We start from the raw sequence: 25,320 nt of genomic DNA, 5'->3' as shown, positions 1-25,320 counted from the left end.
TTGACTCCCCACAGTCACTTCCTGAACTATAAATAGATCAGGAGGACTGTTTTGTTTGCAGCTTTTTTTCTATCAAAATGATCTGTTTTTCTGCACATGTACACATTATGTATTCCAGTCACATCCTGCTAGCCAGTAAGATTAAATGCTGCTGTAGTCAAAGGCAATCCTCCCCTGTATTCCCAGCTAGCTACAAATGGCCAGCAAAATGTAAGCATAAACAGATGCGTATTTGATCTAGAGCTAGTTTGGCACCATCACAAATGCACAAAATCCAAAACTAAGGAATATCAATGTAGTTCATCCCAGTTGTCCTGCTCAGCAAGTCCAGTGCAGAAATTCTGAGAAGCTCCACAACTGTCTTGGATGTTGGGTCTCTTTTCACATGATTTGAATTCAGTCACACTATTTGGGACGATCCTCCACAGCAATTTTGTGTGTGTGTTATGTTGTTATAAGCTTAGGGTTTTGCCTTAGACATTCTCTCAATAGTGCTAGTTGCTACCATAAACAGTTTCAGCCCTTTGCGTTCAGGGATGGATACATACTGCCCAATATCTAATATGTTAGCGTAACCCAGGGGTGCAACAATAGTATCCCTTTGTGATCTGAAATGAATGTGTGTCCTTCCTGCGCGCTTCTTCAATATTTCCAAAGGCAAGCACTTGATGAGCTTAGGCCAGATACTAGTCATTAAGTTACTTTATTTCACAGTATATGACCATAGAGAGCCACAGTTGTCATCAATTTCACTAATTTCTATCAGTATAACTTACTGAGTGTAATAAAGTGAAATATTGAACAAACCTGCTATACTTTGCCACAGCAATGTGGGTCATCTGGCTTGACGAAAACAAAGTAATTCCGAAATACTCCCTCCATTTTATCCTCACAGCCCTTGATGGGCTTTCACAGTCTTCTATTTTAAAATTTCTATAGACTGCCTGCATCTCTGCCTGTCTGTTCTCCTCTGTTCGTGGCCAAAAAGGAAAGCTTGCCAGATAGCCCCTGCTTAACGTCCGACACTAGAATCTTCCCAACACGATTGTTGTGAGGTGTTTATTGATTACCAAGACAAGCTAACAAATTGCTTATTGGTTTACATCTTCAAGGAGAGAAGCTTTTAATAGCTTATTAACCACTGATCATTTAAGTATTTTAAACTTGAATGAATATAGTATGGTTTGAAACTCAAATTAAACCTAATTTTTTATTCATATCGTTTCCTGGAAATTTCTTGAACTGTGAATTGTGAATATTGAATACACACTGAGATAGAAATGTGACATATGTTTCACACATGCGCACACGCATATAAACACACAATGATTATAATGTTTCAGATTTCTGATTTTTGTTACTGAGTTAAACATTTTCATTTAAATGTTGATGCACTTTTATCAACTTATTTTTAAAACCAAATTCAAGGGATTGAAGGGTAATTTTCTATATGTGTTTTCTATCAGGGATACAGTAAGTATCATGATATTGGGCACAAAGTATATTGCACCAATTAGCCCACCTGTTTTAAGAATCATAGAATCAAACAGCATAGGAGGAGGTCATTTAGTCTATCATGCCTGTGCCAGCTCTTTGGTAGAGCTAATCAATTAATCCCAGTCATAGAAACATAGAAAATAGGAGCAGGAGTAGGCCATTCAGCCCTTCGAGCTTGCTCCGCCATACATTATGTTCATGGCTGATCATCCAAATCAGTACCTGTTCCTGCTTTCCCCCCATTTCCTTTGATCCCTTTCACCCCAAGAGCTATATCTAATTCCTTCTTGAAAACATACAATGTTTTGGCCTCAACTGCTTTTTGTGGTAGCGAATTCCACATGCTCACCACACTCTGGGTGAAGTAATTTCTCCTCACCTCAGTCTTGAAAGGTTTACCCCATATCCTTAGACTATGCCCCCTGGTTCTGAACTCCCCCACCATTGGGAACATCCTTCCTGCACGTACCCTGTCAAGGCCTGTTAGAATTTTATAGGTTTCTATGAGATCCCCCCTTACTCTTCTGAACTCCAGCGAATATAATCGTCAATCTCTCCTCATACGTCAGTCCAGCCATCCCAGGAATCAGTCTGGTAAACCTTCGCTACACTCCCTCTATAGCAAGAACATCCTTCCTCAGATAAGGAGACCAAAACTGCACACAATATTCCAGGTGTGGCCTCTGCTCTTTTCTGTTTTGTTTGAATGGAAGGAACATCAAACATTTGTGTAAAGGGTGCTCCGTCCTTCTTGACCTCAGATGGTCTGGGTAAAGCTGTATTTATAAAATATGTTGAGTTTGTGTGGTATTAAGTTCCGACTGTGCAATGGTCTGCTCCAGGAGTACAGAAGTGGGAAATCATCCTTGTTTGTTGTAAGGGACTTCCATTCAAATTAATATTGTTTTTTTTCTGTTCAAAGGATTAAAATTGAAGAGGATTATGCCAAAAACCTGGCAAAGCTCTCCCAGAGTCCACTAGCGGGCATGGAGGAAGGGTGAGTTCATAATTTCATAGTCATTTTTTTTGTCCCTGAGCTCTACTGCAAGTTTGGATAGATAATGTCTGTTCGTAATTGGAGCTGTAGTCATGAGATTTTTTTTTGCAAGTAGAGATTTCAAGCGAAGCTTGCCACTGTATAATTGGGAGGTGGCACTGGGGCAGTCCCTTCTAGCAACCAAATATGCAGGAGGGATTTGTGTATCTGCACGGTGAGATGCAAGTAGCACCATTAAAAAAAACTTCAAAAAAAAAGAATTTCATCATATGCACTATGACAGATGAATAAGTTTTGTATATTGTTTTTGTATTTCAATATATCAGGAACCAGGCACTGATTAACTTTGTTGGGCTCATAGTGTCATGTTTTTATTGGTAATTTATGAGGACAAATGTCAATGGTTTGAGCTGGGTATTATTGGAACAGATCAAGGATCTAGCCAAAATGTATAGATGGCAAGAAGAAGGCAGAAATAAAGCACTGCAACCAGAACAGAAGAAGTCCGAGTAGACCAGTTTTGGTTTCCTCCTGACCACCACCACTCTGATATGACGACGTTCAGAATGGTTCTCCTTTATGATAGAGTCATACCATAACCAGGTGCCAGTATTGGCCAATTGATCATAATGCTAATTAGTGACTGACTGAATTGTATTTGTGTATTTGTCCAAATGCCAATGCAATAATAATAGATCACTATTAGAAAGTAAGACTTGCATTTATGTAGCACCTTCCACGACCTTAGGATGTCCCAAAGCACTTTATAGCAATGAAGTACTTTTGAAGTGTACTCACTGTTGGAATGTTGGAAACATGACAATTAATTTGTGCACAGCAAGCTCCCACAAGCAGCAATGTGATAATGACCAGATAATCTGGTTTGGTGAGGTTGATTGAGGGACAAATATTAGCCAGGACACCAGGGATAACTCCCCTGCACATCTTTGAAAGAGTGCCATGGACTCTTTTACAAGGTGGCAGATGGGGCTTTGGTTTAATGCCTCATCTGAAAGATGGGACCTTCAACAGTGCAGCACTCCCTCAGTACTGCACTGGACTGTCAGTCTTGATTTTTGTGCTCAAATTCTGGAGTAGGACTTGAACCCACTACTTTCTGACTCCGAGATCTGAGTGTTACCAACTGAGCCACAGCTGACACTAAGCCTTAGCTTATTTTTTTTTTGGATCCAGCATAGTGGACCTCCCCAGAAATGACGACTATCAAGAATTTTTTCACAAAGGATGATTTTTTGAAGTCTGTTACTCAAGTGTCAGTAAGATCCATTTGTAACTGTCTTTAGTAAATGGGATTCTCCAACAGCAGCAATATTTTCAACTTGGGCTAACTGATTTTGCAATGTTACACAAATGCAGAGTCTTCCATGAAGCTCCACAGTATTTGGTTTGGGAACATAGATATTTTATTCATTAGAAGTAGCATGATTGTTGACAAGGCCACAAGCGAGGAGGTAAAGTTAAATTTAATGTCGAACATTGGCTACACCACACTTGCAGATTGGGGCTTGTTACGTTGGGTGTTGGTGATCGTGGGGCAAACTGTACTTGGTGCTTGGGGAGGAGAGAGGTTGTAGATTGCAGTGGGGGGAGAGAGAGGCTGCAATCAGCAGTGGGAAGGCCAAAGGCTTCCTGGGGGAACTGGGTGGGACAGCTACTAGGAGTGTTATAAAAGACATTTTCCTTCTGGAACTGCCAGCTCCCACTTCCCTTTCATTGCCAGGTTTACTGAGCCTCGGGAAATCCGTCCGACAGCTGTTAAATTTAAATCATGCTTTCAATTGCACTGTCGGAGCCTGATTTTGAATATGTTAATGAAATCAAGATGGGACACTCACCCCTCACTGCTTGTCATTGTAAAAATGGCAATGGGTCCATACATGCCCCTTTTTTTTTTTAGGACTCTTTCCACCACTGCCCCCAACCCCTAACACACTTCCTTCTGCCTGTTGTGAGGTAGAGAGGGTAATATCGAGGCCAGTGTTTCCGAGGAGCCATGTTTTCTGTGCCAAACTGACGTATGTACCATTAGCTTTTCCCTGTTCTGTAGAAGCCACATTGGATTTCACTTGCTGAAATCTTGCCAGAAACATGTCCTCGTAAATTGGCAACATTTAATTTCACACTTTGACCAGGGCTTTAGCTTCTGACTGACACAAATTAAAGTGAGAGTGATTATTCCCTGACTAGTACATTGAAAGTACACCCATTAATCCACAACATATTGCATCTTCTCTATGACAGCCCTCAGAAATGGAAACATTTCTTGGACATCAACATTTTGATGTTACTTATCAGCTTATTAAACTGTGAAATCAATGAAACCCTTGAGGAATATAAAGGAAGTAGGAAGGAACTTAAGCAAGGAGTCAGGAGGGCTAAAAGGGGTCATGAAAAGTCATTGGTAAACAGGATTAAGGAGAATCCCAAGGCTTTTTATACGTATATAAAGTGCAAGAGGGTAGCCAGGGAAAGGGTTCGCCCACTCAAGGACAGAGGAGGGAATCTATGTGTGGAGCCAGAGGAAATGGGCGAGGTACTAAATGAGTATTTTGCATCAGTATTCACCAAAGAGAAGGACTTGGTGGATGATGAGTCTAGGGAAGGGAATGTAGATAGTCTGGGTCGTGTCTTTATCAAAAAGGAGGAGGTGTTGGGCGTCTTGCAAAGCATTAAGGTAGATAAGTCCCCAGGGCCTGATGGGATCTACCCCAGAATACTGAGGGAGACAAGGGAGGAAATTGCTGGGGCCTTGACAGAAATCTTTGTATCCTCATTGGCTACAGGTAAGGTCCCAGAGGACTGGAGAATAGCCAATGTTGTTCCTTTGTTTAAGAAGGGTAGCAAGGATAATCCAGGAAATTATAGGCCGGTGAGCTTTACGTCAGTGGTAGGGAAATTATTGGAGGATTCTTCAGGACAGGATTTACTCCCATTTGGAAACAAATGAACTTATTAGCGAGAGGCAGCATGGTTTTGTGAAGGGGAGGTCGTGTCTCACTAATTATATTTGAGGAAGTGACGAAGACGATTGATGAAGGAAGGGCAGTGGATGTTGTCTACATGGACTTCAGTAAAGCCTTTGACAAGGTCCCTCATGGCAGACTGGTACAAAAGGCGAAGTCACACGGGATCAGAGGTGAGCTGGCAAGATGGATACAGAACTGGCTCTGTCATAGAAGACAGAGGGTAGCAGTGGAAGGGTGCTTTTCTGAATGGAGGGCTGTGACTAGTGCTGCGCAGGGATCAGTGCTGGGACCTTCGCTGTTTGTATTATATGTAAATGACCTGGAGGAAAATGTAGCTGGTCTGATTAGTAAGTTTGCGGACGACACAAAGGTTGGTGGAGTTGCGGATAGTGATGAGAATTGCCAGAGGATACAGCACGATATAGATCGGTTGGAGACTTGGGCGGAGAAATGGCAGATAGAGTTTAATCCGGACAAATCTGAGGTAATGCATTTTGGAAGATCTAATGCAGGTGGGAGGTATACAGTAAATGACAGAACCCTTAGGAGTATTGACATGCAGAGAGATCTGGGCGTACAGGTCCACAGGTCACTGAAAGTGGCAACGCAGGTGGATAAGGCAAGAGGGCATACGGCATGCTTGCCTTCATCGGTCGGGGCATAGAGTATAAAAATTGGCAAGTCATGCTGCAGCTGTACAGAACCTTAGTTAGGCCACACTTGGAATATTGCGTGCAATTCTGGTCGCCACACTGCCAGAAGGATGTGGAGGCTTTGGAGAGGGTACAGAAGAGGTTTACCAGGATGTTGGCTGGTCTGGAGGGCATTAGCTATGAGAAGAGGTTGGATAAACTCAGATTGTTTTCACTGGAACGACGGAGGGGGAGGGGCGACATGATCGAGGTTTACAAAGTTATGAGGGGCATGGACAGAGTGGATAGTCAGAAGCTTTTTCCCAGGGTGGAAGAGTCAGTTACTAGGGGACATAGGTTTAAGGTGCGAGGGGCAAAGTTTAGAGGGGATGCGTGAGGCAAGTTCTTCACACAGAGGGTGGTGCGTGCCTGGAACTTGCTGCTGGGGGAGGTGGTGGAAGCAGGTACGATAGTGATGTTTAAGAGGCATCTTGACAAATACATGAATAGGATGGGAATAGAGGAATAAGGACCCCGGAAGTGCAGAAGGTTTTAGTTTAGACAGACATCAAGTTCGGCGCAGGCTTGGAGGGCCGAGTGGCCTGTTCTTGTGCTGTACTGTTCTTTGTTCAATACAGATTTGCTTTCTTTACATAATTTTTAAACCCAGTGCTGATTAAAAGAGAATATTAGAAATTCAGCCTGAAGATTGACAAGTTCACTAAAATCCTTTTAGATTTCTCATCTTCCAATTTATTCCCCCATGAAGGAACTTGACCTTTTCTAGGGAATGGGCTCATATTGCTGCAAGTTTTTCTCACCCAAGTGAGCATTTTTCAAGTCACAAAGAGCATTACAGGTAAACACAATCCTGTCCTTGTCTAATGGTCAAACATCCATGCTTCCAGTGGAGTCACTGGCTAGCATTTGGAAGCTGGAACGCTGGTTGTTTTCTTCCTCTGCTCCAGCTCATAGCACCTGAAGGGCTGTCTTGGTTGACATCACAAATCCCCACACTAGCCAGTAGCTTTGGATCTTTGGTCTGTATATCATCAGTTGAGTTGGAGATTGTTTCATAACCATGCAATTTTAGTAAATTACCTCTGTATGAATAATGAAGGTCAGCACAGTTAAAGTTTGGAGTTCCAACACTTTTAAGTCAGTCACAGCGAAATAAAGTTTGCGAATACATACTGAGTCTCGTTATGAACCAAGCTCTCATCATTACGTGTGCCATGGAATTAACAGGTGATCCTCTATTACAGTACGATGCACCAAAAACCACCTTGTTTTCCTATCTACTCTGAAAGGCAATAAATAACAAACTGTTGCATTCAGGCTATAACTAATGGTAAGATTTAGTCAGTCATAAGGTAATTGCACAGCAGCAGAAATACACAGCAGATGTTAATGGTACAAATACATTAAAAAAAAGATAAAGATAGAAACAGTCCATGTAAAGATGGTATTTATTCGTATCAACTTTTTGCCATCTGATTATCTATAAGAATTGGGATGAAACAAGCTTTCCTAGACTTCTCTGAGGTGTTTGTATGTGGGGGAGGGGTGACATTTCTGCCAATACATGGGGCCAGCTGTCAATTGGACTAAAGTGGAATTAAAATTCAACAGCGATGGTAGTATCTTTTTCATGTCAAAGTTGTTGTTGGAGACATTAAAAATATCTTATTTTCAAACATATTCCTTGATGAGTCAGCCATCAGAGAAGTGATGTGGAACTTTCAGAGTTTTTTTTATTTATTTATTCATGGGATGTGAGCAATGCTGGCAAGGTGAGCATTTAGATTAGATTAGATTAGAGATACAGCACTGAAACAGGCCCTTCAGCCCACCGAGTCTGTGCCGAACATCAACCACCCATTTACACTAATCCTACACTAATCCCACATTCCCACCAAACATCCCCACCTGTCCCTATATTTCCCTACCACCTACCTACACTAGTGACAATTTATAATGGCCAATTTACCTATCAACCTGCAAGTCTTTTGGCTTGTGGGAGGAAACCGGAGCACCCGGAGAAAACCCACGCAGACACAGGGAGAACTTGCAAACTCCACACAGGCAGTACCTGGAATCGAACCCGGGTCCCTAATTGCCCTGGAGATGCCACAACTTTGGTGGGTCCTTGTCTGCAATAGCCACTTAATCATAAAACTGCAGGTATTTTGCCCATATTTTTAATTTGCGTGTAATGCAGCCGTGATTTTCTGATAAGCTGCCAGTACCCAGCATTGATATAGAGCAAAGGAAAGTTAAATAAAATGAATTTTATTCATTTCCCCTGGTCTGTGGCTACATTAACATTTCAAGGAAAAATTGTATAGCATCAATGCAAACTTTGATTGCATTGATTCCTGAGTACAGACAATGGAACTAATGAAGAATTCCAGCTGCCTTTCATTGAGATTGTGGATGTATTTGGACCATTTTGTGCATTGGCCACTGATTTTACTGAACTTAAGCTAAATATTTGAAAAAACGTGAACTGTGTTTGCCTGTATTTTAGATTAGCTGTGCTAATGAGTGAAACTTCCCTTTAATAGTGTGGTTGGAGAAACTTCCCCATTTCTAGATCCCTTCTAAATAAGTTCTTGTTAGAATCAGATCTTTATTTTGTTAGTCAACAGCTAGAACCTGTTGTGCTTTTTTGAGTTATTTCATCTTACTATAAGTTGGAAACCTGCATAGAATGCTATGAAATTATGTCAATTTTGTTAAAGATGTACAGTTGGAGTAACTCGATTTCAGTGAAACCATCCCTTACCTAAATAAAGTGCAAATACTGAGGAGAAAGGTGGATGTTGCATTTCTATGACCTAATTATGCTACAGTTTTTGCATCAGTTCAAGGAATCACTGATGTGGTGGCAGATCACCTCAAGTGAGACCGCTTTAAGTAGATAACAAAAGAAGAACAGTACAGCACAGGAACAGGCCATTCGGCCCTCCAGGCCTGCGCCGATCTTGATGCCTGTCTAAACTAAAACCTTCTGCACTTCCGGGGACCGTATCCCTCTATTCCCATCATATTCATGTATTTATCAAGATGCCTCTTAAACGTCGCTATCATACCAGCTTCCACCACCTCCCCTGGCAGCAAGTTCCAGGCACTCACCACCCTCTGTGTAAAGAACTTGCCTTGCACATCCCCTCTAAACTTTGCCCCTAGCACCTTAAACCTATGTCCCCTAGTAACTGGCTCTTCCACCCTGGGAAAAAGCTTCTGACTATCCACTCTGTCCATGCCGCTCATAACTTTGTCAACCTCGATCATGTCACCCCTCCACCTCCGTCGTTCCAGTGAAAACAATCCGAGTTTTTCCAACCTCTCCTCATAGCTAATGACCCCCAGACCAGGCAACATCCTGGTAAACCTCTTCTGTACCCTCTCCAATGTCCTTCTGGTAGTGAGGCGACCAGAATTGCACGCAATATTCTAAGTGTGGCCTAACTAAGGTTCTGTACAGCTGCAGCATGACTTGCCTATTTTTTTTCGTCAATAACCTCACACTATTTTGGTTTAACTGCGTCCATGCAAAACAAGTATAAAAGGCTCCTGGATGAAAATTTCAGCCTACCTTCTCAAAGATTTTGGTGTTGGCAAGGAGTCTAGCGCCCCATGAATTCTCCACTTACATTGCAAATGCCAATATCAAACACTCCCAGATCAACTAGGTCATGGATCAAATGCAGAGTAAGCCATGAAAGGCCCAGTAGGCTGTTCTTTTGTCATTTTTTTCTGTTGTGACCCAATAATGTGCCTAAACCCAAACTCAAAACAATATCCCAGACTCTACAAGTCTGGATTTTTCCATTTCCTAACCAGGCATTCTTAATTTCCAGTCTGAATGAGATTGCCAATTTATTATCAGTTGATACCAAATTATGGTCCATTGCGGATTTGTGCCAGCTATGACCTGGGTTGAGACTGATCAAACTTGGTTTACTTTTGTTACGACCAGGTGAGGAAGAGGTCTAGGGTTCCCTTTCAGCCTTCACCTGGTCTCACTAACAGGGTTTTATTTTTTAAACACCGTGTTTTTAGCTCCCTCTTGGTGAATCCTTGTTCACCAGTTTCCAATTATAAGGCAAAGAAACCAGCACAAACAGGCTTTCTTAGGTTTAAAGAAAAAACTTGAAATTTATTAAACTTAAACTCTAATTCGGTTAACGCCTACGGATACATGACGTGCCCATGCTAGCATGCATACGCGATACACACATGCAAATAGAGACAGAAAAGAGCAGAAGAAAAATGAAGTGGAAAAGTTTGAGGCAATGTCTGAAGAGATTTTGTTGTGGGTCTGTGAGCTCACTGTAAAGTCCTTGATTGTAGGTAGATCTTGCTTTTCGTTGGGGCCCAGTATTCTTCTTAAACCTTGTTCTCTGTTGGAGACTTTTCTCTCTTGGGGTTCGTGTGTCTTCAGTGGATTCAGAGGCTTGTGAGAAAGAGATGGGGGCAGACAAGAGAGATTTTTTCAGTTCAGGAGCAAACAGACACTCTGAGATCAAACTCTCTGTGGCTAGTTCAAAAGAAAACCCTGGAACAGCGAGGGAGTCATGTGACCAGCTGGTCTCACCAGTCCTGGCTCTTGTGGATTATATCCTCCTTAGCAGGCCCTGGAATGCGCTTCCTCACCTTCGATGTCTGTTAGTATGTAAATGTTTTTTTCCAGCCACGGCAGATCTGTTTAACAAATCCTTTCCTCACTCCAACAACCTCCGGGTGCTCCGGTTTCCTCCCACATGCCAAAAGACTTGCAGGTTGATAGGTAAATTGGCCATTATGAATTGCCCCTAGTATAGGTAGGTGGTAGGGGAATATAGGGACAGGTGGGGATGTGGTAGGAATATGGAATTAGTGTAGAATTAGTACAAAAAATGGGTGGTTGATGGTCGGCACAGACTCGGTGGGCCGAAGGGCCTGTTTCAGTGCTGTATCTCTAAAAAAAAACAGTTAAAAATCAGTGTTCATGAGAATTGATGTGCCTCATTCTTTGCAGGTGGGGGCCTAGCATGACACCTTGAAGCTTTTAAAGCCAGCCAGAGAGGAAAATTTCAACCCACCAATGTTGGCTGGAGTTTAATCGAAGTGCCTAACTTTTTTTTAAAAAAAATCTCTTAAATAACATAAACCTATAGAAATTTTCTTTTATGTTGGACATTTTTTTATGCTGTGCAATGTTAAGGTCAATAGTGCAGGACATCGTGATTGGGAGAGTTGATGAGAAAGAACCATAGAAAAATTACGGCACAGAAGGAGGCCATTCAGCCCGTCGTATCTGTGCCGGCCGAAATAAAAAACTAGCCGCCCAATCTAATTCCACCTTCCAGCACCTGGTCCATAGCCTTGCAAGTTACACCAATTCAGGTGCATGTCCAGGTACCCTTTTAAAAGAATTGAGAGTTTCTGCCTCCACCACCATTCCTGGCAGTGAATTCCAGACACCCCACCATCCTCTGGGTGAAAAAAAGTTTCCTCATGTCCCCTCCAATCCTTCTACCAATCACCTTTAATCTGTGCCCCCTAGTAATTGACCTCTCTGCTAGAGGAAACAGGTTCTTCCTGTCTTCTCTATCTAGGCCCTCATAATTTTGTACACCTTAATTAAGTCACCCCTCAGCCTCCTCTGTTCTAAGGAAAACAACCGTAGCCTATCCAATCTTTCTTCATGGCTGCAACTTTCAAGGCCTGGTAACATTCTTGTAAATCTCCTCTGCACTCTCTCCAGAGCAGTTATGTGTTTTCTGTAATGTAGCGAACAGAACTGTATGCAATACTCCCTACTCTGACCGAACCAGTGTTTTATACAGTTCCAGCATGACATCCCTACTTTTGTATTCTATACCTCAGCCAATAAAGGAAAACATTCCATACGCCTTCTTCACTCTATCCACCTGTCCTCCCACCTTTAGGGATCTGTGGACATGCACTCCAAGGTCTCTCACTTCTTCTACCTCTCTCAATATCCTCCCATTCATTGTGTATTCCCTCACTTTATTTGCCCTCCCCAAGTGCATTACCTCACATTTCTCCGGATTGAATTCCATTTGCCTCTTTTCCACCCACTCAACCAAACCACAGATATCATTCTGGAGTCTACAGCTATCCTCTTCATTATGAACTACATGACCAAATTTTGTGTCATCAGCAAATTTCCCAATCATGCCTCCCATATTTACGTCCAAATCATTAATATATACCACAAACAGCAAGGGACCCAATACTGAGCCCTGTGGGATGCCACTGGAAACAGCTTTCCATTCACAAAAACATCCGTTGACGACGACCCTTTTCTTCTTGTCACTGAGCCAATTTTGGATCCAACCTGCCACATTCCCCTGTATCCCATGAGCTTTCATTTTACTGACCAGTCTGCCATGTGGGACCTTGTCAAATGCCTTACTAAAATTCATGTAGACCACATCCACTGCACTACCCTCATCAATCTTCCTTCTTGTTTGTTACGTGCTGGCTTAAAGAAAAGTTCTCTTGAATGCAGTTCAAGAATTTTGTGCCCTCTGTGCCCTTCACACTGTTTGTATCCCAGTTGATATTGGGGTAGTTGAAATCCCCAACTATTATTGGCCTATAGTTTTTACACTTAGAAATTTGCCTACATATTTATTCCTCTATCTCCCTCTCCCTAAAATACGCTCCTAGTAGTGTGGCTACCCCTTTTTTTTATTTCTGAGCTCAACCCATATGATTCATTTGATGATTCATTTAGCATATCATCCTTCCTCATAGCTGTTATTAATTCCTTAACCAGTAATGCTACACCCCCTCCTTTTTTATCCCCCTTTCTATCCTGCCTGAAAACTCTATATCCGGGGAAGTTGAGCTGCCATTCTTGCCCCACTTTAAACAAAGTTTCCGTGATATAACAATATGTGTTGCCGTGTGTCTATCTGTGTCCTCAGCTCATTGGCTTTATTTACTATACTCCTCGCATTTAAATAAATACCTTTTAACACTGCCAAATTCCTGTGCTGCACACTTTTTAACCTTTACTTCTCCTGTCTTTCTGAGTCACTCGCTAATTTTCTCCTTCCGTTCCCTGCCCTGAAATTGTTCTATCTGAAACTGTCCTCAGGTTCCCATCCCCAACAGCATTAGCAAACCGTCCTGCAAGGATATTTGCCCTAGTCCCGTTCAGGTAGAGACCGTCCAGTTTGTGCAGGTCCCACCTTCCCCAGAACCGGTCTCAATGGCCCAGAAATCTGAAACCTTCCCTCCTGCGCCATCTCTCCAGCCACACATTCATCGGTGTATTTTCCTATTTCTATACTCACTAGCACGTGGCCTTGGGAGTAATTCGGAGATTACTGACCCTTGAGGTCCTGGGTGCTAATCTCTTTACTAACTTCCTAAACTCAGTTTGCAGGACCTCATCCTCTTTCTTCCTGTTTCTTTGGTACCAATGTGGACCACGACCTCCAGAATGCTCTGTAGCCGCTTGGTGATATCCATGACCCTTGCCCCAGGGAGGCAACATACCATCCTGGAATCACGGCTGTGACCACAGAGACACCTATCTGTTCCCCTAACTATAGAATCCCCTACCACTATTGCTCTCTTGTCTTTTCTCCTCCCTCCCTGCGCAGCTGAGTCAACCATGATACTCCGGTCATGACTCTCGCTGCATTCTTCAAAGGAGCCCTCTCTCCCATCAGTACTCAGAACTGAATACCGGTTAGAAAGTGGGATGTTCTCTGAGGTCTCCTGCACGACCTGCCTTGATCTTCTTGTCTGTCTGGCAGCCACCCAGTCCCTCTCTGCCTGTGCTGTCTTAAGCTCCGGGGTGTGTACCTCCTGAAACGTGCTATCCACATAGTTCTCTGCTTCCCGGATGCACTACAGTGACTCCAGCCGCCGCTCGGTTCTGAAACCCAGAGCTCAAACTTCTGCAGCTGGTGACACTTCCTGCAGATGTGTTTGCCAAGGAAACATGGTGCGTCCATGACTTCCCACATACCACAGGAGGCACATTCCACTTGGCCGAGCTGCCCTGCCATACCTTAGCTTTACGGGGAAAAAAAATGTTTTTTGCTAATGTAATAAAAGAATAAAGAAAGAGCAGAAAGTAATGGTTAGATGATCCTATACTTGGGTTTTAAAGTCTGAAGATTGCTGCAAAAAGGAGTATCTGATTGTTGGGCTCCCAGGAAAATGAGTTTAAAGTGGTAAATGCTACAATGAGTTTGAGACCCAATATTGCAAGGCTCTACTGTTAGAATGGGCTGTCACTTGACTTGGGTAGAGAGCATAGAATCAGCTGTTCCCAGTGCAAAGTCTCATTGATGGAAGTGGGAGGGGTCAGTGCATTTGATTCAAGATATGCTCAATTTCTAGTCATTCATTTTAATAATGGGAAAATTGGGAGCACTACAAATTGGCCATGCAGACCTCCACGCCTAGCTGTCCGATATAGGCTCCTGCCAAGTGAGACTACGCACTGGGAATGTAGCTTGACAAAACTTACTCATTCTGATTGCACACTCCTGGCACAGAGCCTTTCACCGCTGTGGGTGCTTATTAGGAAGGCGGCTTATCAGGAAGGGGGTCATATCCTGATTTTCCATTCGTTGCAATTAATGATAACACGATGAAGATTTGGTAATGTGCTAAATGAATTATAGCTGATGTGAAAACCAGCTGGATATTGAGAAATTTGCACAAATTTAATAAGAATGACAACTGCAATTAATCTGAATGTATAATGTTTCTGTCCTTCATTAATGCACAACTTATTGTAAAATAGGAATTTATATCTTCTTCTAAAGTAGCTTTTTGTCTATATATTAGCAGCATGAAGTACTTTGTCATTGCCAGACAGACATATCATTAAAAAAGATTACATGCGATTATGGGTTGTTTGGTGCCAGATATAAATACTCCAGAAGTGAAGGCACATGTTTCATGTTTCACTGCTGCCCTCCATCAAAATACCTCCTGCTCAGTTCCATCCTGATGAGCCAACTAAATGTCCATTGCTGGATCTGCAAAGACAAACAACTTGCATTTATCAAGTGCTTTTAATGTAGAAAAACATCCCAGAGGTGTAAGGATAACTGATGTCAAACCGACGAAAGAGAAATTAGGAGGGGTGACCAAAAGCTTGGTCAAAGAGATGGTTTTTATGAAGGGGTTTAAAGGAGAAAAGGGATATAGAGATACACGAGGGTTTATGGATTCTTAGCAATTTACAGAGGAGACCCTGGTGTGTGTCCAATTCATATTATATTTTGGTGTGAACATTTTGCTTATGGATAGTATCTGAACTTTCCCCCAATGGCTGAATGGTCAATTCAACAGAACGCAATGGTGTTGCAGTATGCATGCGGCTTTCAGCCTGGTTTGACACTCGAGGAGTTTAGCATCAGAGACCATTCCAGCCTTGGCATCCAATTTTGGTGTCAATGCAATGTGGCTTAGGCTTCCCACTGATGCTAAGCCTGTGAAGTGTGAGCACATCCTATGGAACAATCAGCAGAATCATCGCCTGCAATGTTTTAAAAAAAAAATGATAAGCAAAATACTGGGTTGCATTCGAAGAGGGAATGTACAAAGCATTAGGCAGAGTCCATCTCGGTGTTACTCACTTAATTTTAGGAAGAATTTGATTCTCTTGAATGTTTAAAATGATGATTGACCATCAGAAATTTAACTTTTGGAAAAAGGGAGTCTTTGAGGAGACCTAACTAAAGTTTTTAATTCTGGAAAAGGAACTGAAAAAGTTGCTCGAAGGAAATTGCATGTCATGTGAAGGGTTTAAAATCAGGGATATGTATTTAAAAGTTAGAAATTGTGATCAGTGTTCTTGTATGTACAGTAAGAAATTACTGTGTTAACATAGGTATTTTCCTGAACTAACTCAGAAGAATTTGATATGTGTATGTTAAAATATCTCTCAAATACAGTGCCGACTGGAATTTATATCTGTAAGAATAGTGGTTAGGCAAAAGTTTTGTACTAATGGTAACAGACTAATAAATTACCAAGGAAGTTATTGAAGCAGATATTATGTGAAGAAATGCCCTGGTAACTATGTACCAAATTCATCAAGAAGTTTTGATTCAATGTCTTTACAATGTCATTACACATAGTGAATAGAGAAACTCTTCCCCAAGAAGAATAAAATGTATTTTAGAATATTTTGCAGAACACAGGGAGGTGGGTAATGGAAATTGATGTCAAAAATGGATGCCCTGGTGTTGGACCTATGGCCATTTCCAATTTCTAAAAATCCTTTATATTCTTTATTTTGTCCGTCCCTGGCAGCACCTTGGGAGAGTCTTGGACACAAGTGAAGAAAAGTTTGGCAGACGAAGCCGAGGTTCATCTGAAGTTTTCGTCCAAGGTAATAAATCGTTTGCCCGATTTGACCCACTTCAATGGGAAAAAGATAAATGAAAACCCAAATCAGTTGCACAGGTAGCACTAAGGGCTGAATTTTATTTGAACTTGAACTTGGCGGGGTGCCCACATTCAGCGGCCGCTGCAGAGCCCCCGCAATATTTCATGCAGGGGCTCATTTAAATAGTGAGGGCGGAGTGCTCACCCCCTATGATGTGTAGATGCGACCTCCGCATCCCCGGCAACGGCGTCTGGTGCCACCGTGCAGGCGCCATTTTTAAAGGGCTTTAAGCCCTTAGAATTACTTTACATTTTTAAACGGGCAGCAGTATTAAATTTTTAATAAGCAGTAAGAAATATGTGGATGGCCCTTCCCCAACCCTCCAATGGTCATTTCAACGACCAACACATTCCTTTCTCCCTACCCGAACTTTACCCCCTAAACATAACATTTGGGCTATAACCCCTTCCCACCATCCCCACATCCAATAAAAATTGATTTCCCCGTTCTTCTAGCCTTCCTTCCCTGAAATTTTTATTATTTCCCCCTCCCCACAGGATTCTCGCCTCGGAACTCCGTGTGGAGTTCCAAAGGCGCGTGAAGGCCGAACGGAGGCCGTAACATTGGCGTGGGATGGCAGGTAGATTCGTTTGAATATCATTACTCTCAATTTAAATATGCAGATGAAGGGCCCCCTGCCGCCGGTAATTTGCGGCGGGCCCTTCTCGACAGAGTGGGTTGAGGCGGGCCTCTCCCCGCAACGTTTTTCCGGCCCCTGCGCCGCGATTGGTGGTGTCGAGGGGCCAGTAGAATTCAGCCCTAAATCTGTAGCCCTGTTAAAGAGGTCTGTGAGGAAAACGATTCCTGGAGCTTTTGTTTTAATTTTTTTTCCCCCCAGTCTCAGCAGTTCAGCAAGGTTTTCCTTGCTCTGTACCATCTATATAATAATAAAAAAAATACTCCTGGTAAGCTAGGGATTTTTAGTCAACATGGGATGTGATCTGCAAGCCAGGAGTACAGTCTGTTCAAAACACAGGGAAAACATAGCCTGCAGACTTTTCTATAATTACTGTATTTGTGCTATTGTGCTAAGGAATGTGATCAGATAAAGATTTCAAGCCGTATACATTTGGAAGGTTTTCAACTGGACAGAACTATGTGTGTGTGTGTGTGTGTGTGTATCTTATGTGTTTTTGTATTCGAGCTTCCTATTTCCTTCTATAAGTTAACTCAAAATAAACTTTGAGCTCCACTGTCATTCCATACCTGACCATATTTTCCAATGAGAATGCAACAAGGCTAAATGGAAAATGCCCTTTCTTATTGGCTGAACCCTGTCCTTGTTTTCTGAGTACAGATGGGTGGGGGGGGAGGGGAGGGGGTGGGGTGCGGGGTGGTGGAATTCTTGCTCCCCAGCCACGCATATCTGGAAATTGTGGATAGCCAGTGGACCAGTATAACATAGGATATTATAACCGCAGTGCTACAGCTGAGATATATATACCCATATCTTTCAACAAGGAACACTTCTCTTAGTATAGCACACAATTTCTTTCTCTCCCATTAATATTTTTCACTGCTTACTCATACTGGCGTACACTTGCCATGTGTCCTTCAATATCCAGCCCAAGTTACTATTCAGGTGCAGACTGGGGAGAGTTTGACTATTTAGCTGTAGTGGGGGATGGGAACCACAGCTGAGGAAATAGGTGCTTTCCAAGAGGAATCACTGGACAGTGATCAGGATTGGGAACATTAGCTGATTCTCCTACTTCCACTCACAAGCCTGGAGGGTTTGAAGCCAATTGCAAGCATCCTTATTATTGCCATGGCTGAGATCAGATAACTTGGAAAAATCCAGGGATTGGTCTGTATGTCTGTGCTCCACATGTAGCTGCCAACTTACCCAGCAGTGAAGCTGCATCAGAGTTGATGAACACAACTACAGAACTATGCCAGCAACTTTCCAACAGTACAATTCCTCCAATTGCTTTAATTACAGGAAATCCCATTTTATATTGCTCAGAGAACAGACTGTATCTATGTTTTAAAGTTTCTGATGTTTATTATCTTGTTATAAGAAAATAGCTTTATTAAAGAACATCCTTTGCACAGTGACATGGTCAGAGAAGGAGCAGATGGTACTTTACATTCAGACTTTAAACTTTGAGTGCCCCAATATTATCAAAAATCCACTGCATGTTCTCTCCCTACTTGATGAGAGTTTATTTCTGTTCTCTTTTCTCAGCTGCAGAGCGAAGTGGAGAAACCACTGCTGTCATTTCGAGAAAACTTCAAGAAGGATATGAAGAAGTTTGACCATCATATATCTGACCTCCGCAAACAACTAAGTGCTCGCTATGCTGCAGTGGAGAAGGTATGAGATACTTAGGACTCGGAAGAAAGTGGAAACCTTATCGTTTCCAGAAATATATAGTTCATAGATTAAAAAGGATATAATAGAGTATTTCTGCCCTTTTATTTTGCGTAGTTTCATTATTGACCCTGAAATTCTTTGAGAGGTCTACCAGCTTCTGTTATACCTCCAGTGAAAGATCAATAGAATCCCCCCAGGAAGCACTTTATAGCAATGAAATACCTGTGAATTGTAGCCATTGTTGCAATGTAGGAAATGTGGCAACCAATTTACACACAAGGTCCCATAAACAGCAATGTGGTAATGACCAGATCATTTGCATTTAACTGTTGCTTGAGGGATAAATATTGTACAAAACATCAGGAAAATACTTCTGCTGTTCTTTGAAATTGTTTCATTGGATTATTATGCCGACCTGAGACAGCAGAGGGGACCTTGGTTTAACATCTCATCTGAAAGACGGCACATCCCACATTGCAGCACTCCCTCGGTATTGGATTGGAGCGTAAGCCTAGGATTTATGGTCAAGTCCCTGGATTAGAACTTGAACACACAACCTGTGAGAGTGCTACCCACTGAGCCATGGCTTACTTGGCCATTTTCAGCCATCTCTGCCATTTCCTTGGAGGTTCTCACTGGTTTCCTTATGAGTTATAGCAGAAAACAGGTAGGAAATTCAGGACCATTGGGGATCACTTTCATTCTCAACATCAAAAGTTAACTACAAAGTCAAAGGAAGTAGAAATCAGAAAAGTTGTAAATCAGGTTGCCGAGTTGTCATTGCTCATTTTACACTATTGTACAAAGTCAAAATTATCCCATTGATTTTAATCAACCATAAAAAGACTCTTCGGCCCCATATCATCAGTTAAAATATGGATCAGCTCTCTCAACTATATCTTCAGGCTGGCTGAGGTTTAACAACAAACCCATTCCAGTTTTCAGACAAGCTACACAACAAAAAATATGGAATATAAAGCAAATGGCAATCAAGCACCACAGCCTATCAACTGAGTGATTAAACCCAATTTAGCAGGAATGTAATGTAGACTGCTGCTAAAGTCCTGGTCAAATTTTGACACATCTAACCGATCCAAGAAATTGAAATAAAGCATCTCATATCATTAGTAATCAATAGTATGTCAAAAATGGTGGGGAAATCTTTGCCTCTACATTGGAATCCCAGTTCATCCTGAAGTTAATGATCAATCACCAAGATTGGGGCTTGTCCAATGATCGAATAACCTTTTCAACATACCAGTGGAAGATGCTCTACATTTTATTGCAGGCAGCTGTCAGTTTAATTCCTGTTGTTAATGGAGATGTGGATGGCCATTATAGTTACAGCTGCCATTATGAACTGCAAAGTGTTCTTTCGAAATGCAGATATCAGATCGACAGTTACAATATTATTGGACGAGTCTTTGGTTAATCCTGCCAGAATAACATTAATGAAGTTTGGATAAACAAAAAGAAAGTGCCTTCCAGTCTGAATTAAGAGTTAACACAATTGGGTACACACATGTTAGAGAAATTTCCAAGCCTGTTTGTGAAGAAGACACTGAGACAAGGATGCTTTGGTGGAGATTGTTTATTGCTTGTCACAGAGCTTACTTCTGCACTCCAAATAACACCACCCTGCCAGTGCTGGCTGGCTCTTTTTTATATAAACACACTTGAATATAATTAACTAATTAACACCCAACACTTGTTCACCCTATTATCTTGAGCTACCAGGTATTTATCATCCATGAACAGAACTTCAGATTTTAACAGATTCCCCCTTTTTTCTTTAAAGTAAATACATACATTTTTATAAGAAAAAGAAATAAAAAACAAATAGACACATTTTTCTTTACATTATTTATCATTAACTTTCAACAGCACCAGCCATTAACATGCTGTATACTCCCCCCCCCCCCCCCCCCCCGTTAAAAAAAACTAGTTTAAAGCAAACGCAATCTTATTGTTAAAATATATTTTCCATGTTTTCTTAACTTATCCTAACACAAAATGGCCCTCTTCGACGACATCCAACAATTTTTTCGAACAAGCACCTCTCTTAGTAAAACAATCTGACAACTGATGACTTGCATCAACCCATTTCATTTTGGAAATTTATTTTCTTTCCAACATTTATTTTATACTTGCAAGATCAATCCTCAACCTCTTTCTACGACACTTTTTGTCAAATGGACATTGTCCCAGAGAGAGTGATTGTCTATGTAGCATTCTCTCGGAAAACTCTTCTCCGATTGCCCCTATACAAGAGTTCCTTTAAAATACTCAATAAATACATATCCATATCTATCGTTTCTATCAGTGCAAGTGTCTCAGCAGCTAAGGTGCTTTTAACTATCCTCTTTATTTTCTTCAATTCCCAGGCTAACAGACGACATTTGTCATTTCTTCCCACCAAAAATATAATAAACCCTGCTGCACTTGAATAACCATCGGGAAGATTAGCGTGTGAGGCGTCACTAAAAATGACCAATTTCATCTCTTCTGGGTCACCCAATGCTGGAAATTTGAGTGCACATTTGTCAAAACTCAATCTCTTCAATGTCTTAGTTGCTTTCAGGACTTCCCCAACAGTAGCATGTTTGAGCATGGTGCTCAATTCTAATACATCATAGCAAGCATCCGGCCTAGTTTGTGTACACAACCAGTTCAACTGCCTGATTAAGCTCCTTAACTGGCCTACTCCTTCCTTGGTTGCAGAGTCTTCCTTTTGTGAGAATCTGGCACAATTTATTGGGATACTATTAACATTCTCTTGGTAAGACTATTGATTTAGGGTTACCTCCAACGTAGTCTGCCTAATATTCAACCCTATATAAAGCTCTGGAAGCCTGACTTCCAATTTTAAATTCCTGCAGAACTTTACCACAAATTTCTGAAATGCCTCAGATCCTCCGCACAGAAAATCATCCACATGCATCAAGAAAATGCCTGTTAGTTTTTCTTCATAGTACCAATAAACCATTGACGGATCCACCTTTAGTTGAATACAACCAACTTTTAAAAGGACGGACCTAACTGAAAAATACCACACCCTGGATGCAACGTTTAGCCCATAAACACACTTGTTTAGCTTCCATAATTTCCCTTCTACATCTCCAGCTTCTTTTGGTGGCTTTAAAAATACTCCTCCCAGCCCACAAGCATATTGGGGGCCTTTGCCACCCAGCCGCTGCTGGTAAAATACCCAGCAATGGTGGGAGGAAGCCCTTAAGTGGCAGTTAACTGGCCACTTAAGGTTCTAGATTGGCCTGGGGCGGACAGGCTGTTTCTCGCAGCTGCTGCCCCGCATAAAATCGCAGTGGGGGTGGGAAGGCGTTGGGAACACTACTCCCTGTTTCCCACGCAATTTTATGGCCCTCCCCACCATCAGCCCGCTCATGTGGGGAAAAGTTCCGGCCTTGGAGTCGAGGCATTAAAGGCCTGTTTGGGTATGCAATTGAAACCCGACCCAGGCCCGAGTCCTTTGATTTTATTTTCCCGCGCCCGACCTGACCTGACCCAACTACCGGAATGAAGTTAATTACATTAGGTTGTGCTCTACCTAGGATCCTCCGTTCTGGCAGCAGGCTCCTGCAGAATCGTGCAGATGGAGTTGGGAATCGGAGCTTGATTTAGTCACCAACTGCCCCACCGCACCCCACCCATAACTTTCACACACGAGCCCTTTAGTTTGTGGCTGAGTTCATTGAATAGCGATCAGGACTCTACAGTACTGTTTGATTGAAGACACATGTTGTCGGGTCAGGTTGGGTGGCCAGGGTATCATTCTAATAAATCTCGCTGTACTCCCTCCAAGGCCAATATATCCTTCCTAAGGTGTGGTGCCCAGAACTGAACACAATACTGCAGGTGAGGTCTAACCAGGGCTTTGTATAACTGGAGCATGACTTCTACCCCCTTGTATTCTAGTCCTTTTTTCTTCCCTCTGGCAGATAAGCATTTATTGCCAATCCCTAATTGCCCTTGAACTGAGGGCATTTCAGACGGCATTGCTGTGGGTCTGGAGTTACATGTAGGTCAGACCAGGTAAGGATGGCACATTTCCCTAAAGGACATTAGTGAACCAGATGGGTTTTTACAACAATTGACAGTGGTTTCATGGTCACCATTCGACTAGCTTTTTAATTCCAGATTTATTATCTGATTCAAATTTCATCATCTCCCGTGGTGGGATTTGAACCCATGGGCCCAGAGTTTTACCCTGGGGTCTGGATTACTAGTCCACCGACATTACCACTACGCCACCGCCTCTCCCTAGATATAAAATCCAGCATTCTATTAGCCTTTATGATTATTTTCTGTAACTGTCCATTACATTTTAAAGATCTATGTACATGGTTCCCTACATCTCTCTGGAGCTCCACTGCTTCTAGCTTTGAACCATTTTCATCCTTTTTTGGTCAAAAGTGGATGATCTCACATTTGTCTACATTGAAATCCACTTGTCATAGTTTTGCCCATTCACTTAATCTAGTAATATCTTGGTAATTTTATGATTTCAACCACACTGCTTATAATGCTGCCCATTTTTCTATCATTGGCAAACTTGGATGTGTGGCTCTATATCCTGTCATCTAAGTTAATAAACACAGTAAATAGTTGAGGTCCCAACACACATCCCTGTGGGGCACCACTGATCACTCAGTTAGAGTACCTGCCTCTTATCCTATTGTCTCCTGCCACTCAGCCAATTTCTTAACCAGGTCAGTAATTTACCCTCAATTCCATGAGCTTCAACTTTAGTTAACAGTCTCGTAAGAGGGGCTTAATCGACTGCCTTCTGGAAATCGCGTTAATAACATGATAGACGTTCTCCAATCCACTACTTCAGTCATTTCTTCAAATAATTCAGTCAGGTTTGTCAGGCATCACCGACCCTTTACAAATCCATATTGTCTCTCGCAGATAGCTGAAAATTTTCATGGTGTTCAGACACTCTATCCTTAATTATAGACTCTAGTGATTTTGTTACGAACGACCACTCCTGTCAAAGCCCCCAATCAAAATATATGATTTTGATTGTGGTGGGACCAATGCAATGTTAATTCAATCCCGTCGTTCCACAGATCAGCTAATATATCATTTAAAAACTTTCCAAATTAAAGAAAGACCCACCAAATTGTATCATCTATAAACCCCCGAATGAGGCTAACCAAACCAGGTGTCTTTAAATCAACAAATTAACTCTTTAATTAAAAGAACTAAATTGTTAAGCACGATGAACATTTAAAAATAGAAAAATTAGAGTCCTTGCAAATTTACAGTCCAATGTTTTTTGAAGTCCTCACAGATCTATGTCTCTAAGAATGTTGTTCAAAGTCACTTACAGGGTACGGAGTTACTCTCCCCTTTGACAAAAAATCATTATAACTCTTAGGTATTTTATTATTAACCTCTACACTCCTCTTAGTTTTAGTATCTGGTTTCACATTCACAGCTGTCGTTACAGCTATAGCCTGGTCTGCTGTACTCTCAGTCAGAGTCTTTTCCTCTGCACTAACTTTGCGTACCCCAGCAAGTCCTATGGGTTTACCTCAAAATTTCCAGCACTCTGAATGAAGATGACCTGTTTTGTTGCAATGATAACACTTTGGCTTGCGAACCTCATTTCTACCCTCAGCACCTTCCTTTCTGACCTGAGGAGGTGATCCTGGGGCATTCCCAGCTGTTCCTTCTTGTCCATGGCTACTTGCCTTCCTTTCACTCTCCCACTTTCTATCCTTCTCGGGTTTATGGGGATGATGGACAAAATAGCTTGGCTTATTCACAAGCTCAAAATCATCAGCAATCTCTGCTGCTTGCCTAGCTTTCAAAACTTTCAGGTTATCTATATGAGTTCTCACTACTGAAGGAATGGAGTTTTTAAATTCTTCTAAGAGAATCAATTCTTGAAGGTTCTCATTTGTGGTTTCTATCTTTAATGCCTGTATCCAACGGTCAAAATTCATTTGCTTCATCCTCTCAAATTCTAAATATGTCTGGCCAGACAATCTCTAAGTTCCTAAACTTCTGATGGTAAGTTTCAGGGACTAACTCATACACAACAAGAATAGCCGTTTTTGCCATCTCATAATCTTCAGAAGCCTCTTCAGAAATCGTGGCATAAGCTTCATGAGCTCTGCCTGCCAGCCTGCCCTCAATAAGCAATGTCCAGCTTTCTTTCGGCCATTTCATCTGTTTGACCATTTTTTCAAAAGATATGAAAAATGCCTCTACGTCCCTTCCCTCGAACTTAGGAAGAGCCTGTATAAATTTAAAAAACTTCTCACTGGGTCCTGATCTAAATTCAGATTCTTCCTGACCCGAATTTTCCCTGGATTTAAGACTACCCCTTTGTCTTAATTTCATCTCTTTTAACCTAAATTCCCTCTCTTTCTCCCTTTCCTCTTTTTCCAGTTCAAGTTCTCTTAATTCTTTTTCCT

The 25,320-nt window shown here is 41.9% G+C and overlaps 1 protein-coding gene across 2 annotated transcripts in view; it reads left to right on the top strand.

Annotated features, from left to right (window-relative positions):
• Positions 1–25,320, top strand: part of gas7b (growth arrest-specific 7b) — a 462,775-nt gene that overhangs the window by 387,464 nt on the left and 49,991 nt on the right. For both annotated transcript variants that reach the window (XM_068057959.1, XM_068057958.1), the window contains 3 exons: positions 2,420–2,494; positions 16,422–16,500; positions 18,746–18,874. In XM_068057959.1, coding sequence (XP_067914060.1) covers positions 2,420–2,494; positions 16,422–16,500; positions 18,746–18,874 — 283 coding nt within the window. The remainder of the gene's footprint in view (positions 1–2,419; positions 2,495–16,421; positions 16,501–18,745; positions 18,875–25,320) is intronic.

Source organism: Heterodontus francisci, chromosome 26 (genome assembly GCF_036365525.1).
Source record: "Heterodontus francisci isolate sHetFra1 chromosome 26, sHetFra1.hap1, whole genome shotgun sequence".
NCBI lineage: Eukaryota > Metazoa > Chordata > Chondrichthyes > Heterodontiformes > Heterodontidae > Heterodontus > Heterodontus francisci.
The sequence above is the reverse complement of the archived record's forward strand: the minus strand, read 5'-3'. Positions and strand labels throughout refer to the sequence as shown.